General features: G+C 41.4%; 2 protein-coding genes across 4 annotated transcripts in view; one reads left to right on the forward strand and one right to left on the reverse strand.

Moving 5' to 3' along the window:
* LOC135351754 (E3 ubiquitin-protein ligase rnf213-alpha-like) overlaps nucleotides 1-13,875 on the reverse strand; it is a 66,531-nt gene extending 52,656 nt beyond the window's left edge. For all 3 annotated transcript variants that reach the window (XM_064550842.1, XM_064550843.1, XM_064550841.1), the window contains exons 1-4: nucleotides 13,104-13,875; nucleotides 7,977-8,393; nucleotides 6,824-7,216; nucleotides 145-944 (exon numbers count right to left, since the gene is read on the reverse strand). In XM_064550842.1, the coding sequence (XP_064406912.1) occupies nucleotides 145-944; nucleotides 6,824-7,216; nucleotides 7,977-8,393; nucleotides 13,104-13,694 (2,201 nt within the window). In that variant the 5' untranslated portion in view covers nucleotides 13,695-13,875. The remainder of the gene's footprint in view (nucleotides 1-144; nucleotides 945-6,823; nucleotides 7,217-7,976; nucleotides 8,394-13,103) is intronic.
* Nucleotides 13,876-13,987: 112 nt separating this feature from the next.
* Nucleotides 13,988-15,698, forward strand: LOC135351773 (uncharacterized). Its single transcript, XM_064550862.1, has 2 exons — nucleotides 13,988-14,239; nucleotides 14,432-15,698. Exon 2 carries the CDS (start codon nucleotides 14,616-14,618, stop codon nucleotides 15,615-15,617), a length of 1,002 nt encoding a protein of 333 aa, XP_064406932.1. The 5' UTR covers nucleotides 13,988-14,239; nucleotides 14,432-14,615; the 3' UTR covers nucleotides 15,618-15,698.
* The last annotated feature ends 927 nt before the right edge of the window (nucleotides 15,699-16,625 follow it).

The raw sequence follows: 16,625 nt of genomic DNA on the forward strand, positions 1-16,625 counted from the left end.
AAGGAGGCTATATAACGTACTGGCATGTTATTATAAGCACATATCACATATAAGGGCTTGACAAGGCTAGCTAGCGTACGTATAGTGCAAGTATATACTTGGAATGACATCGTAATTCCACACACATAATTTTATGTGCAGTACCTTATATCTGCTACTTCATGTTGTCTTGATTCAGCTGACTTTGGGAGCTTTTTGGTAGGCTTGCCTTTGTTCGGTTTACGGCCTTGAGCATGTAATAGATCTTCTGGTTTCTTTGATTTAATATACAAGATTTCTGTATGTGTCTTTTCGGCTTGATCATTCATATTGTTACATGTACTGCTGCTACCGTCCGCATCTGAATCCTTTGTAGGAGCCAGGTCATTTGGTGGTATATCTTTCGCTAGTTCATCCACCTTCTGGTCATTCTTGGATACTACCATACAGCTGCTGCCGTCAACTTTAGGGTACTTGACCGTTTCTCCAAGTGATGAATCACTAACAGTCCTCTTCCGTTGAACAGACTGCACAGGCTCACCAAGTCTCACTTGGTCATTGCTAGGCTCAGCAGCAGTGTTTTGCAAGTGGGCTTCTGCATGAAATGAAGGGTTGATTTTAGCAGAGGGTCCAAAGACAGGCTGATGAGAAAGAATACGCTGGCTAGAGTTCAATTCGGCGTTATGTTTCTCAAACCATCTTTGTCTATCTTGTGTTCCACAAAAGGGGCAAGTATGTGCAGCAGGGTCAACATTCAAATTCTTTCCACAATGATTACAAGGGGGACCAAGCTGATTCTGTTCATTATCAGACACTCCAACTTCTGTGTCTTTCTTCTGTGTAGAATGGGAGCAACTTCCACAGTACCTGACACTAGGATCGGGAATGTTCTTATCACAGTATTCACAGGTAGCTGGAGTTGGATCAGTGGAATTCGGTATGGATCCCGTAGTGTCAATGACAACCTGCAAAATGGAATAAAAATGCATGCAACTTTAAACAACTTTTTATCGTACGGTATAGTCACTGTAATTATATCAAAATAGGCACATAACTCGTTTACCTCTACGGTAAGCTTTAAAGCCGTTCTATCTGATCATGCACACTGCTGCTAACACATACAAACTGGCAAAACCAAACAGTTGCAGGCATCAACATTTGTCCACAGTTCAGCAATAATTTTGCTACAGGTTAACTAAGCACCACATAAGGAATACCTTCAACCATCTGAATAAAAATGTCTGGGTAAGGCTTAAAAACATTTGCAATGTGGTTGGAGAAAACACCAGAAACAAGCGACAAGGTAGAGCCAAACCATAACGTCGGGCGTCGGGCCTTCACACATAATTATATATAATTATATAGACGTATTATATAATAGTTAGACACTGTTTTGGAGGTGTCTATGGGATTTAGAAGCACAAAAGCATTGATTTAGCATCCCGAGCGTAACGAGGGTACTATAATGGCTGAGGGCTTCTAAATCACATGGAACCGACAAAACAGTGTCTAGATACTAGTGCGCATGTGTAAACCTTGACTATTTACATTAATTGACAACGGGTATACTAAGTAAGTTGCAGGTATATAAGTCTCTGAGGCACTTTTCCCATGTACTTCCCATGTAACTACTATCTAAGTTACACGAGTGTTGCAAGCGTGTGCTTGCTAATGCCTCTCGCCATGTTATGCTTTCGCTCAAAAAGTAGTAGTGTTATATATAGTAGTTTCTATAATGAATTTTATATTAAAGTTAGCTTATCTATATAAAGTCACTGAGAAGAAAAGACTTGTTTACATGCATCTATTGTTGTATTATGTGGCTTAATTAATTACCAGGACCTCAAGAAAGAAGAAAATTGATTCTTTCAGGATCTGTAGTTCAATATCTAAGAATAAAAGACTTGTGTACATGCATATCGTTATCTATATTGTTATAATTTTATGGTAGTGTTTTGTGGCTTACCAGCTAGCTAGGCCCTCAAGAAAAAGATGATTCTGCCAGGAGGATCTGGATATCACACATGGGGAATGAGCGCGCATGCGCATTACATCCACAGGAATAATTAAAGGGTGTGTCCAATTTCACAAATGGCTACTGCTTAGCTGTTTTAACAGATATTTTCTGAGTCTTGTAGCTAACAAAAAGCTAGCGCTTTAGTGCAAGGCTAACTCATAATATTATGTTGAATGGAAAGTTTGTGCGGACAGATGATGCTATGAAGAGACTGCAACAGCCTTCAATGTGAGTCAAACTAGCCATAACTCGAGAAAGAAGCTTTAGTTTGCTAATCCAAGAGAACGTGGCTAGAAGCCTATAGAAGCTGTTAGCTTTCGTCGCATTGCAACCGTTGAGCAGTTACAGCTGGAACAGACACAACACACACACACACACACACACACACACACACACACACACACACACACACACACACACACACACACACACACACACACACACACACACACACACACACACACACACACACACACACACACACACACACACACACACACACACACACACACACACACACACACACACACACACACACACACACACACACACACACACACACACACACACACACACACACACACACACACACACACACACACACACAGCTTTACCGTATCCCTCGTGCGGCTACGCCTCGAGGCATAATTACATTAGAGCAAGGGCTTTAGGTTATATAAACCACCTGAACCCGAAGGTAAGGTGTGGTTTATAACCATAAAGCCCGAGGCTTTAATGTAAACTGATATATATTTCTGTATAGAAATGTGCAAGATACTGGTTGCATCACTGATCCCACCCCTCTGGATATTTGCTTGCCAATATCACCCGACCAGAGGAGGTCCGACACGATCACGTGATACACTTTTTAATTACATTCTTGTTCATTTCTCCACTGTGGGTGCTAATGCCACAATGGATGTGCCAAAGCTACATAACATAAAGCTACCAGGAGTGCGGCCACTCATGCTAATACACACTGCATGCAGGATAATCTGTAATCAGAGGGAAACTCAAAGAGTGTACCATGATTGATGCTAAAAAGGATGCCAAAAATCCAAAGTCTATAGCTGCTGCATCAGTGCTCAGAGCCTTGCAGCTCTCTTCTCACTCTTGCTAAGCATTCTAGTGCAGAGCTAACTACTGAGTAGAGTAGCAACACTCCATGGACAAATTTTGCTATATGCACTCTTCAGAAAAGGCTGCAAAGGCTGCAATATGGCATTCCAAGTACTATATAGGCATAATTCAAGAACTGAGCATTATTTTGCAAATCCACGTATTGAAAACGTTACTAGAAGCCTATAGAAACTCTTACTTGCACTTCATTGATCTTTGAGCAGCTGAATGTAGCAGTATACCGTATACCTCGCTTGCGCAAGCACACCGAGGCATACTATATGAAGCCATAATTATGCTATAAAACTTGCATGGGGACATAATAATGATCTTTCATAGTTCACAGGCTTTCCTTTTCTTGCTGTAGTCATAGATACTTTATAGTCTAGCTATCTCAACATAAATTAGAAGGCAGCAAAAATAAAAAGACAAAATGAGACAACAAAGAAAGAAAAAAGAAGGCCTGATTCGGAAAATTGAGACACTGCCAAGGTACCAAGCTACTGCAAGTACACGCCAGCATATCTATGATACCAGGGAACCAGCGTGGTGAGCTCTGGTGGTAGGGTCCTGCTAGATTATAATGCTATCTTTTCGTGAGTATTAATTTCTGCTATTTCTGCGAATGAGAGTAAAATCGCAAAAATGTGTACTCGTAGATAATTGGAAAATGCAATGAATCTCATTAAAACCTCTTGCGAGTTATTAGATAATTTGCTATGAAACATTAATTTCACAACTTGAGCAGGAATTTAGCAGAATTTAAAATGAGCTAAACAGTGATAACACAAACAAATCTACCTGTGAAAATAATTATGTCACCTTAATCTAGACTTGTAAATCTAGCTATAGGTATAGCTAGCTAGCTTGTGTAAACTGCTAGCTTCGATCCCATGCAGAGAGCGGCCTGGAATCGAGGCTAGTAAACTGCTTGCCAACTTCAGCACACAAAGTTACAAAGTTATAGTCATAGATCTACGTGGGCAGTCCAGTATCTCCACCTTTGTATGCCCACGCTCCTTTTTACCTGTCTACCTTCACGCAACTTTGCGATATAGGCTCTCCTTTTTCACTCTACTAGCCTTTATTTCTTTATTTCTCCGTGTGTTCAGCCATTTTAGAACAATTAATTAAAAAAGCGACACTTTTTGCTACTTAATTGTGTACAGTACGTACTACATGTATATCTACAATAGAAAAAAGTTTTGATTCTTTGGATTGCCTATAATTATATATACAATGGAACCTCCATAAAACGAACACCATTGGGGAAGAAAAGTTTTGATCCTTTGTATTGCATATACAGTGGAACCTCCATAAAACAAACATCATTGGGGAAGAGCCGTTTGGCCGGTGATCCTCGTTGAAAGGTTTCGGTTGCCAACCACATGTATGTTCGAGTCAATTCCTGCTGCGACTGAATATTTTACAAGAAATGGTAGTTGTTTACCGGCCGTACTTATTCGATTTAAAGCGACCCTCCAAATGTGCGACACCCTCAATCTTTTCCAATTTTCTGACCTCTAAAAATAGCGACTACAGCGTTCACACGACTACAGCGTTCACAATCATTTTTTTATGTCGCGTCCTAAATATATAGAGGTCAAACCACAGCCTCAATTCCAGGCCGCAAGAAACAATGTAATTTAAGCGGCCTATAATCGAGGACAGTAAAATAACCTCCAATTAGAATTAGATGCGACCCTCTAAATATGTGACACCAGGCTCCAAAAGAAACGACCTCTGGCTTCATAAAATTATGAATACCATACTTATTCGATTTAAAGCGACACTTTTATTTAAAAAAGTGACAAATTATTTAAAAGTGTCGCTTTAAATCGAATAAGTACGGTATAGTACACTTTTAAAAAAACCTACCTGGAGTACTGTGCATATAATGAAAGCACCGCGGGTGCTGATGCCTCGGTGGAGGTGTCAAAGCTAAAGCTACTAGCTATTATAACAATAGCTTTTATACACACATTATATATTATCATAATGAACATTTTTGCATAAATTTTGCTGCAGAATCCAGAATCACGAAGAAACTCAAAGAGTGGGTAATGATCGATCATGATTGTCGTTAAACCGATTGATGCCAAAAGTCCAAGTCTAAAATGAATGGCAGCATCAGCAGAGCCTTGCAGCTCCTCACTCTTGCAACTACCAATAGCTAGCGTTCTAGTGCAGCGAGCTAACTACTATATATAAGTACAGTAGCAACACTCCATGGACAAGTTTTTCTACGCACTCTTCTGAAAAGACTGCAATGGCATTCCAAGTAAGCAAAACTAGGCATAACTCGAGAACGAAGCATTATTTTGCAAATCCAAGAATCCAAGAAAACATGACTAGAAGCCTATACTTGCACTTCTTTGATCCTTGAGCAGCTGTATCAGTCTACACACACACACAGACACACCGACACACACACAAACACACTACCGTTACCTCACTTGCGCATGCGCACCGATGTATAATTACAGTTGTTGTTGGAAGTGAAAATGATATTTTTGACGTACCTATACAGTGCAGTATAGAGGAGGTACGACACGTATATGTCAGTTGTCATACTTCATTGAGATTCATACACGTACCATTGGATTCCTTGTTAAAAAGCGCTTCTATTATATATGCAACCAGTTAAAGTTAGCATTTTCCATGTAGAAGTCCCAGGCATACTTGTCCACCACATAAAGCATAAATGAAGCCATAATTGACCACATAACTTCCGGGGCCAAACTCAATGCAAATAGACTATAGTTTCATTATGTTCTTTGCGAGATCGAGCGGCCATTTTGACTATGACGTTCACTGATGCAAAGAATTGGCCTCGTCAACGTCGCAGTAGAAATTGATCACACAATCGGTCATTACCCACATGATTACCCACATGATTAACAAAAGTAACGAGAACCAATCGTTGATGGGCAGCCAGTTGCCAATGTATGCTGGCCAGTGAGTCTAGCAAGCTTTACTCAGCGGCTACGCTTTGAGGCATGATACAGCTTGCTTGCCTAGATCAGTCGCTAGCTTAGCTATATAGCTGTATTAGAGTCGTCACTCGTCAAAGTGGTATATATTGGTTAAGCGCATAGATCTAGCTGCTATAGATCTGACCTCATAAGCCAGGGTTTCATACAGCTGGGAGGGGGAAACGTTTAATTTAGGGGGGTATGGGGGTCGTTCCCCGGAAAAAATGTTATTTTCTGAGGTGCAATTTGGGGTTTTTGTGTGTCAAGCCATGAAATTAAACGTTTTTAAGGGGAAAAGTCCTGTATTTTGTTATGAGATCATATTTCTAGAGGGGAGGGGGGGTTCCAGGGCGCCCCTCTCTCTATGAAACCCTGTTAGCATGCTAATCATTCAGTTTCTACAGTAGTATAGGTTATTCATAAAACAACAGGGTACCAGAACACATGAATACTATCACCGTGTACCAAGCTTTGAATGCGTAGTTAATCATTTGCGATGACGCAGTCACTAGCTGTTCAAGCCCTATTGCATTTCTAACTATTGCAAAATACATTTGAAGCTTAATTCCTATAATTATTGCATGCCCATGTTCATTAGCTGTTTGTGTGCTTCGTTCGTTTGTGATCTATGCGAAAAATAGCAATCAAACCCAATACACAGACGGAGGTGTTATCACACCTTGGATTGCAACATTCAGCATTCAGGAACCACCAATGATCCAACAATACTCACCTCTGGAGTTATATTTTGATCACTGTTACCAGTGTTTTCTGCGCTTGCCTCTAACTGTGCAGCACCTTCTGACTGCTCTGCTAAGCCTGGAGGACCAAGAGTAGGCGAGTCATTGGAGAGGCGGTTTTCTCCTGACAAACTCAGTGGGTTTTGAGTTATTTTGGTTGCATTTTGTTGCTGTTCATTTCTTGTCTCGGTACCAGAAGCTCCAACATCAGATTGATTCATTGTTTCGGTTCCTTCAGCAGGGGGAGGGAGAATTATGCGTTGGGCTCCAACTAAGACTGGTGGGTGAGTGAACGTTTCTGCTGTTTCAGGTTCACCGGGACTAGGTCTAACAGTCGATATGTCTGTACTTGTTACTAGCTCAGCAACTGCTTTAGGTATTACTGTCTGCAGGGGGGAAGAGAATAATAGACAGATTACTGGTACTGTGGAGACGGAGTGGGAATGTTTACTAATAATAAAAGTTGATGAGGATGATCTACATTATAGGCCAAATTACTGGGAATATTGCACTTGGAATATAGTTAGCATCACGAATAATCACGAATAATTTGCTTGTAGTAGGTCTTCATCCCGTTCTAGAAAACAACTGGTACCTGGAACCAGGAGTATATGAATTCATGCACTCTTGTTGGAACCAATGAAATGAAAGCACTGCTGGTGGTGATTGCCTCGGTGGAGGCACCAAAGCTATATGATATGACTACACCTAGCTAGTAGACTTACACTGTGGTGCAGCTAAGTGCAGCTCTTTTCTCACTCTTGCAGCTACCAATAGCTATAGCGTTCTAATGCAGAGCTAACTACTAAGTAGAGTAGCAAAATTCTATGGACAAGTTTTGCTACGCAAAGGCTACAATTCCAAGTAAGCAAACCTAGCTATAACTCGAGAACAAAGCATTATTTTGCGACAAATCCACAATTTAATATCCAAGAAAACAGGACTAAAATCCTATAGAAGCTCTTACTTGTACTTATTCATCCCTGAGCAGCTGTAGCAGCTAGTCCACGCACGCACGCACACCCAACACACACGCGCATGCACACTGAGGCAATTATCCACTAGGCCAGGATTAATATGATCGTAACAATCAATAACAGCTACTCAATGGACATTATATACTACAAGTATATATAATTAACTCACCACTGGAAACTCGGGAGAATTTACATTTTGGTCACTGATACCAGTTTCCTCTGTACTAGCCTTTACCTGTGTGACACCCTCTTCTCCTAGACTAGGTGGGTCATTGGAGAAGCCTTGTGTGAGTTTTTCTCCTGATGGACTAGGTGCGTCCTTGGAGTGGTTTCGTGTGAGCTTTTCCCTGGATGGGCTTTGGGTGTCTTCCATTGTACTTTCATTGTTTGTTTCGGTATCGGTAGCTCCAACATCAGATTGATTTCCTGCCATGATTTCTTCAGCAGAGGGAGGGTGAATTAGGTGTTCAGCTCCAGCTAAAGCAGGTAGGTAGTAAAAGTTCTCAGATTCACCAAGTTTAGGAGACGCTGTGTCTAGGTTCAATGTACTTGTTAGTTGCTCAGTATCCGCTTCAGGTGTTGCTATCTGCATAAAAGTACAGGAAAGACAGACTGACAGATTGCCACCATAATATCATTGGAATTGGCAGAATCTTTGCAACACAGAGAGTATAGAGCCAGTAAAGAACGAGTCCATTTGTCAGTACTGTACAGATTGCGTGTGTACTATTAGCCTTGTCCCCAGGGAAAGTTGTCTCTAAAGTAACGCTACGTCGCCAACTATAGGCCTAACCTATTTTTGGTTAGAAACCGGAAAAACATATATTTTTCTGTTGACAAAAGCAGCGTTGGTCCTAGCATAGATCCTAGCTTGCATTCCACACAAAGAATAGCAATTGATTGGGGGGGGGGGGGGTATTGAGGGCTTTAGCCCCATTTTGTAATGACCTGGCCTCATGATCAATGGAGAAGCAGTAATTTATTATCCCAGCTCAGAAGCAGCAACCTTAAAAATCTAAGACATTTCAGGTAAATAGCACTTTCCAGACGGGACACAGGACTGAGCCTCCAAATCCATGACTGTCCTAGTTGGGCAGAGTCCAACCATACGCAGAGGGTTGGACTCCGCCCAACTAGGTCTGTCATAGCTACTAATAGCTTTTATACACACAGTATAATTATTATGATGAACATGCTTGCATTAATCTGCATCACATGCACAGGGAAACTCCAAATAGTAGATAATGATCGACCATGATTGTTGTTAAAAACGATCAATGCCCCAAGTCTAAAATTAATGGCTGCATCAGCATGCAGAGCCTTGCAGCTCTCTTCTCACTCTTGCAGCTACCAATAGCTAGAGTTCTAGTGCAGAGATAACTACTAGAGTAGCACACTCAGTGAAAAAGTTTTTCTAAGTACTCTTCTGAAAAGGCTGCATGGCATTCCAAGAAAGCAAAACTAGGCATAACTCGAGAATGAAGCATTATTTTGCAAATCCAGAAAACACGACTAGAAGCCTATATAGAAACTCTTACTTACACTTCATTGATCCCTGAGCAGCTGTAGCAGTCTACACAGATCGACAGAAACACACACACACACTACCGTATACCTCGCTTGCGCATGTGCACCAAAATGTCTGTTTTTGTTTCCAGTTGCTAACCACGCCCAGATACAATCAATAGTAGGCTGTACATTGTTCACCTTCGTTCTATTAAAGAAAAATCGGCCTGGGAACAAGGCTATAGTGTACTAGAGTAGACTACTGAATTTCGTCAGACGTCAATAACCGTCAGCTATAAAAATGAGTATAATGCACAAACAAAACGAGTAACTAAACACACCAATAGGTGGCTATGGGACTACTAACCAGCGAAAATTTGGATGTGCCAAGTCGTTCCCAGTCGGAGCTGTGATCACTAGAAAAAACTGTCCAATAATTCGATTTTTGGCGAGTGTAATCTACATGTAATTCCGTTTTTGCCAGAACTACACGGCTAGAGTTAACTGACACATGCTGGGCTCAAATCCCACCCTGTACTCCCCCCTTAGCAATGAGCCTCACCCACCCAGAAAGCTATGGTGGGTAGGGCCTGACTCAGAACTTTACTTTCGCCAGGCATAAACTACTCAATCTATCTATCAGCTTCGCAAGGTTTACTGACTCTGCAATTGCTCCACCATGTACTGTACTCACTCTAGATTGAGCCCAGTACGTGTCAGTGACTCTAGCTGCAGAGGAGGTCGGACATCACTTGAACTTTCACTAATTATGATCTTTTAATGACATTCCAGGCCAAATCACTTTTTGTTTTTGCTGACTCAGCAATAGAACATGCACTGGATCTCAGGACCGGATCTAGCTAGGTATGGCTATTATGTGTTGATAGGCAGTAACCATCACAGACACCAAACACAACTAGTTGTCAACAGATTCAGCGACAGAAACCGTGCAGAAACATCGTCTCATGAATCAGTTGCCCTCTATAACATAGTCGACTCAGTATTAGGCCGCCCAACTTTTAGAGGGCAGCTGAAATATGAGACAAGCTGAAGTACAGTAAGACGCTACTGCTGAGTCAGCAAAAACGAAAAGCAATTTGGCCTGGAATGTCATTAAAAGGTCATAATTAGTGAAAGTTCAAGTGATGTCCGACCTCCTCTGCTCTAGCTGTGTAGTTCTGGCAAAAACGGAAATAGATTACGCTCGCCATCCAAATCTTGTTTTGTTCGTGCATTTATACGCACTTTTAGCTGACGATTATTAACGTCTGACGAAATTCGGTAGTCTACTCTACATGTGGTTTTTGCTTACATGACGGTAATTATGCCTAGAGGCGTAGCCGCACGAGGGATACGGTAAAGCTGACTGTGTGTGTGTGTGTGTGTGTCTGTTCCAGCTGTAACTGCTCAACGGTTGCAATGCGACGAAAAAAACTAACAGCTTCTATAGGCTTCTAGCCACATTCTTTTGGATTTTGATTTGATTTTGATTTGTGGATTAGCAAACTAAAGTTTCTTTCTCGAGTTATGGCTAGTTTGACTCACATTAAAGGCTGTTGCAGTCTCTTCAGAATCTTTCATAGCATCATCTGTTCGCATAAACTTTCTATTCAACTTATGAGTTAGCCTTGCACTAAAGTGCTAGCTTTTTGTTAGCTACAAGAGTCAGAAAAGATCTGTTAAAGCAGCTAGCTATAGTAGCCATTTGTGAACTTGATCTCTTTGGACACACAGGGATTTAAGAGTCAGAAAGAGCTGCTAAAGAAGCTAGCTATTTTAGTAGCATTAGTGAACTTGCAGACACACCCCTTATTCCTGGATGTAATGCGCATGCGCGCTACATATCACAAGTAAGAGAAACCATTTTGAACCCCAGATCTTGCAATTTTCTTCTTTGTTGAGGTCCTGGTAAGCCACAAACCAATTTTTTCTGATAACTCTTTTTAGACTGCTTGTTATACATGTAGATACTACTTTCTGTGATTGAATTCTATCTTTAATACTTATCGCACAGACTACTGATATGCCTTTGACAAAGGTTTACTCCCACTGTTTGGCTACAGGCCATTAATTAAGACGATCAGTGTGCACTATTAACTGTGGACCCCCCTTTCTTGTGAAACAATCAAAGCACATTGCTTTATCTCTTCTATAACACTCTAGAATACTTTTGAGCGAAAGCAAAAATATGGCGAGAGGCATTAGCAAGCGCACGCTTGCAACACTCGTTTTGAATTAACTAAATTCTACAAACTCCAATATGCACTTGGAATACATGTACATTGTAGTAGTATCAAGGGCCCAGGAGTGCATGAATATTGCTTGCTCTCTTTATAAGCCCCTAATTGGTAGCATGGTCTTATTATTCTCCCTTTCTAGGAAACAAGGTTACCAATGAATAACTTAAACTTGGTTAATTCCCATGGTTGAGTAGCTGAGCATATCTAACAACTAATGTTGCAAGCTGTGCTGTGCTGTGCTAATGCCTCTCAGCACATTTTGCTGATAGAAGAACTTAGGCTAGATCTTAGCCTCGATTCCAGGCCGCACTTCACATCAGGGAAGTGGGCCTGGTATCGACTATTTGTGCATGCGCTAAATCTCCTCCCGATATCTGGGGGCTTTGGATAACATCGTATACGCTCAGTATAACACAATGAACAGAAGTGGATTGAAGGAAGTAGATAGAAAGTTCGATTGAAGGTTTCTAGCTCATCGGATAGCATTCTCTGATAGCTACCCTTAGCCTGCTATGTTAATGAAAGCACCGCAGGTGCTGATGCCTCGGTGGAGATGCCAAAGCTACATAACATAAAGCTACTAATAGCTTATTTTTGCAATAATTATTTTGCTGCATGCAAACTCAAAGAGTGGGTAATGATCGACCATGATTGTTGTTAAAAACGATTGATGCCAAAAGTTCAAGTCTGGCTGCCATCAGCAGAGCCTTGCAGCTCTCTTCTCACTCTTGCAGCTACCAATAGCTAGCGTTCTAGTGCAGAGCTAACTACTAAGTAGAGTAGTAACACTCGGTAAACAAGTTTGGCTACGTGCTCTTTTGAAAAGGCTGCAATGGCATTCCAAGTAAGCAAAACTAGGCATAACTCGAGAACGAAGCATTATTTTGCAAATCCACGAATTAAAATCCAAGAAAACATGACTAGAAGCTTATAGAAACTCTTACTTGCACTTGATTCATCCTTGAGCAGCTGTAGCAGTCTACACACACACACACACACACACACACACACACACACACACACAAACACACTACCGTATACCTCGCTTGCGCATGCGCACCGAGGCATAACAAAAGACTCACAGCCTGCAACAGTGTAGATGATAATCGTTAAACAGAATGAAAGCTGACAAGAGCCAATATAGACAGGCCACACTCATCTAACACTAACTTTGGTGAAACTCTATGATACTACTGCTACTGACTCTATCAGAAAGAAAATAGCTGTACAACAAACCTACAGCTCTGTCTCTAGCTAGCTAGCTATATAGCGCTAGCTGTGTATGACTTTTAGGATATTTTTTCAGTGATATAGGACATTTTACGGGAACATAATTATATCCAATAATTTGGCGCATGCGCAAGCAGTCTGCATGTAGCAGGCCTTCTTTTCTCTTCGAAGGCCGGTGAAGGAGGCTAAGGCTATCCAAGCTAAATCGGCCTGGGAACAAATGTAGCGCTTTGGCAGCCCACTGACAGTATTATATAATAACAGATTCAGTATAAACAGCTTAATTCCTCCATATGGGCATCATACCACAAGCAACTCACCCCTACATGTAGGAACTCAAGAGAAGCTTCATTTTGATCACTGCTCCCAACCTCCACAGTACCTGCCTCTTGTGTATCACCCTCTGCTAAACCTAGAGGACTAAGGTTATTGGTATGGTCTCGTGTGAGGTGTTCTCCTGGTGGACTAGGTGGGTCATTGGGGGGTTCTTGTGCGAGATTTTCAATGGAGGGGCCTTGTGCGACTTCTTCTCCTGGTAAACTGGGTGGCTTTTCGGTATTTTTCGTCGTACATTCTGTCTCAGTACCAGTAGTTCCAACATCAGGTTGCACTGCTATGATTCCTTCAGCAGAGAGAGGGTGGGTTAGGCGTTCAGCTCCTGCCAAGTGGGGAAAGTTCTCAGATTCGCAAGGACTAGGTCTTGGACTCAATATCGATGTACTTGTTTCTAGCTCAGCATCTGTTGCTGTCTGCAGAGGGAGGCAGGCAGTAGCTGATTTGCTGGGTGTTGTCAGGCCAACCTCACAGTATGGACACACGTTAAAATTTTTTCCAACAGAAAGCGGCACAGATGTAGTACAAGCAGGGTTTACACATTGGCAAAGCTCTTCACCTCCTGATGCCTGTGACATCTTTCTTGATCTCGTTGGTGGTAGACTATGCTGGTTCTTTAAGCTCTGTATTACTACTGTACAGCTAACTTGATCATGAAGTGGTTTGTGTACAGAGTGAGGAATTGGAAGGGAGCTAGGTTACGTCTATATATTATATGCTATAAGCTAGCTATATTAGCTATATACTAAATGTTTTACAGTGTGTAGGAAGCCACATGCAAGAGGTTCGGTATTTCCCCGGGAAAGTCCCATCTATAAATTCCTGTTTTGATGTAGATCTATCTCATCAGGAATGTTAGACTCTATGTTATGGTTACAACATGGGCATGAGGTATCTATAGCCCTGTTTACACGCAAAGTAATGCACATTGTAATCCAGATTAGATAATGCGCATTAGTGCGTTTACACAGCCACAAAGCCAGTTGTGGTTTTATGCTGTGTAAACAGTCTGAACCGGATTAGTAACCTCATGCAAAGTGCTTCAATTGGAAAAGAAGTAAGAATCTTGGAAAGAGGACCTTATGTAACAGTTTGGAGTGATCTAATGGCTCACAATAATAAAGTAAGTCAGTATGATAGTAGATCTAATGCCTGAGGCCTCCTGTGTTCTGAGCATGCCTATATAGTAAGGCCTATTCATTGCTAAGTTACCAAATCCTGCTCATAAGCCTATATGCTTTGCTTTGCTTGCTATTATGGATGTTGTTATTGTATCTGTTGGTTATTTAATGACGACAAGAAGTACTATGCTTAGACAACAAGCTGTAATTAAAAGTAAAAAGAATTCAGCAAGAAGAAGAACTCGTTTTTATGAGAGACAGGCTCAAGAACGTTTGCTGTTTGCTATGACAATGTCTTTAGCAACAGCCAGAATGTCCTCAACACCAAGAACTATCTGAACAAGAGAAAGAAGTTCTCAGTGGTGGGAGCGGGTTGTAATGGAAACGTTTACCCATCAAGACTGGATGCACAATTTCCGAATGAGCCGAGAGACGTTTTTATTCGTCTGCCAGGAATTAAAATCTATTGAAAAAAGAAATACCTTGATGAGGAAAGCCATTCCACTCCAAAAAAGGGTTTCTATCGCTCTATGGTTTCTCTCCACCAATTCTGATTTTAGAACGATTAGCCATTTGTTTGGTGTCTCTAAAGCATCGGTTTGCCTCATAACCATAGATGTGTGTATGTGCATTGTTGACCATCTACTTCCTAAGTATATCCGTATGCCTTGTGGTGATGCATTGAAGCAAGTGGTGGCTGGGTTTAAAGAGAAATTGGGGTTTCCACAGTGCGTTGGAGCAATTGACGGTACACATATACCTATAATCTCACCACAAGAGTGCCCAGCCGACTATTACAACAGAAAAGGTTGGCATTCTATCATTCTCCAAGGATTGGTCGATCACAATGGTCTTTTCATGGACATTTACGTTGGCTGGCCAGGACGAGTCCACGATGCAAGAGTTTTCTCCAATTCCTCACTGTTCAGAAAAGGTCAAGAAGGATCATTGGTACCCACTTTGACGGAGATGATAGAGCAGTGTGAAATTCCACTCGTGATTCTAGGTGATCCGGCATATCCACTTTTAAAGTGGCTCATGAAGGCCTATCCCGACACAGGACGTCTCACCCTTGAACAGAAGACTTTCAACTATCGCCTTAGTAAAGCTCGAGTGGTTGTTGAGCATGCGTATGGTCGTTTGAAGGCTCGATGGAGATGTTTGATGAAGCGTAATGACACCAATATTTGTGATATACCTAACATTGTCTCAGCTTGCTGTGTTTTGCACAACATCTGTGAACTTCGAGAGGAATCATTTGATGACGAGTGGATTGAGAGTGACTCATCATTTAGTATGATTAGACAGTCGGCATCTGACTCAGTAGATATTAGTGGTGACCAGATAAGGAGTGCATTAACACAATATTTCAGTACATGATATTAATGTGACGTATAATTATAATTATATGTAATAAGGACTGTAATACTATGATTATAATTATAACGTTTGATGATTGAAGTTAGTAATTCGAGTCTTGGTTAAATGATTGTGATGGTGGCGGGAAGTACTGTCATGGCTGCTGTATCATCTGTCCAAGCATTTGCATCATCTGTAGTTGATGTGCCTGTTCCTCCTTTCTTCTCACGTCTTCTAATTTTCTATCTTAGACCTCGTTAGTAGTAATGCGCTTTACAATGCGCATTAGATGCTGCGTGTAAACAGGGCTATAAGCCAAAGCTCGAGGGATGAGGGACACTATAACCATAGATACCTAATGCACATGTTCTAACTGATTTAGATCCCAAAACCTATTGGCTACTAGAAATGCACTAGCTTAGCAACAGTCAACCTATATAAACAGCCAACCTAGCAACTGCATCATTATTCTTTTGAAAACTACACAGCCAAAAATCCACAGGTCCGTTTCAGGCCGTTAGTTGAAAAATATCTGAAGTTGGAATCTCTGTGTCTCTCCTAAGTCTGTGGTCTCTATTCAAGTCAACCCTGTTCCTCCACCTGGACAAAATTATAGTCCTAGCTAGCTCCACCCACAAAACAGAAACATCCAGCTCCTCCCCCAGTTTTGCAGCAAACAAGCCCAGCACACTTCCCAAGAAAAAAGCGGCTCGTACTACTCTCACAAAGCGAAAGGAAGACACCTAAGCTATAATTTGCAGCAAACAAGCCCAGCAAACGAGCGGCTCCTATACTACTCTTGAAAAAAGCGAAAGGAACTTTAGGAAGAAGCCAAAGCTAGAATCCAGCACTTCCATACATCCAGCTCCTCCCCCATGCAGCCTTGCAGCAAAAAAGCACAGCACACTGCCCAAAAAACGAGCGTCTCCTACTACTCTCGAACAAAGCCAAAAAAAATAAACTAGAGCTTCTCTCTTTCATTCTAATTCTGTAATTATAATTACTAGACAAAGCATCTAGCTACAATAA

Source organism: Halichondria panicea, chromosome 17 (genome assembly GCF_963675165.1).
Source record: "Halichondria panicea chromosome 17, odHalPani1.1, whole genome shotgun sequence".
NCBI lineage: Eukaryota > Metazoa > Porifera > Demospongiae > Suberitida > Halichondriidae > Halichondria > Halichondria panicea.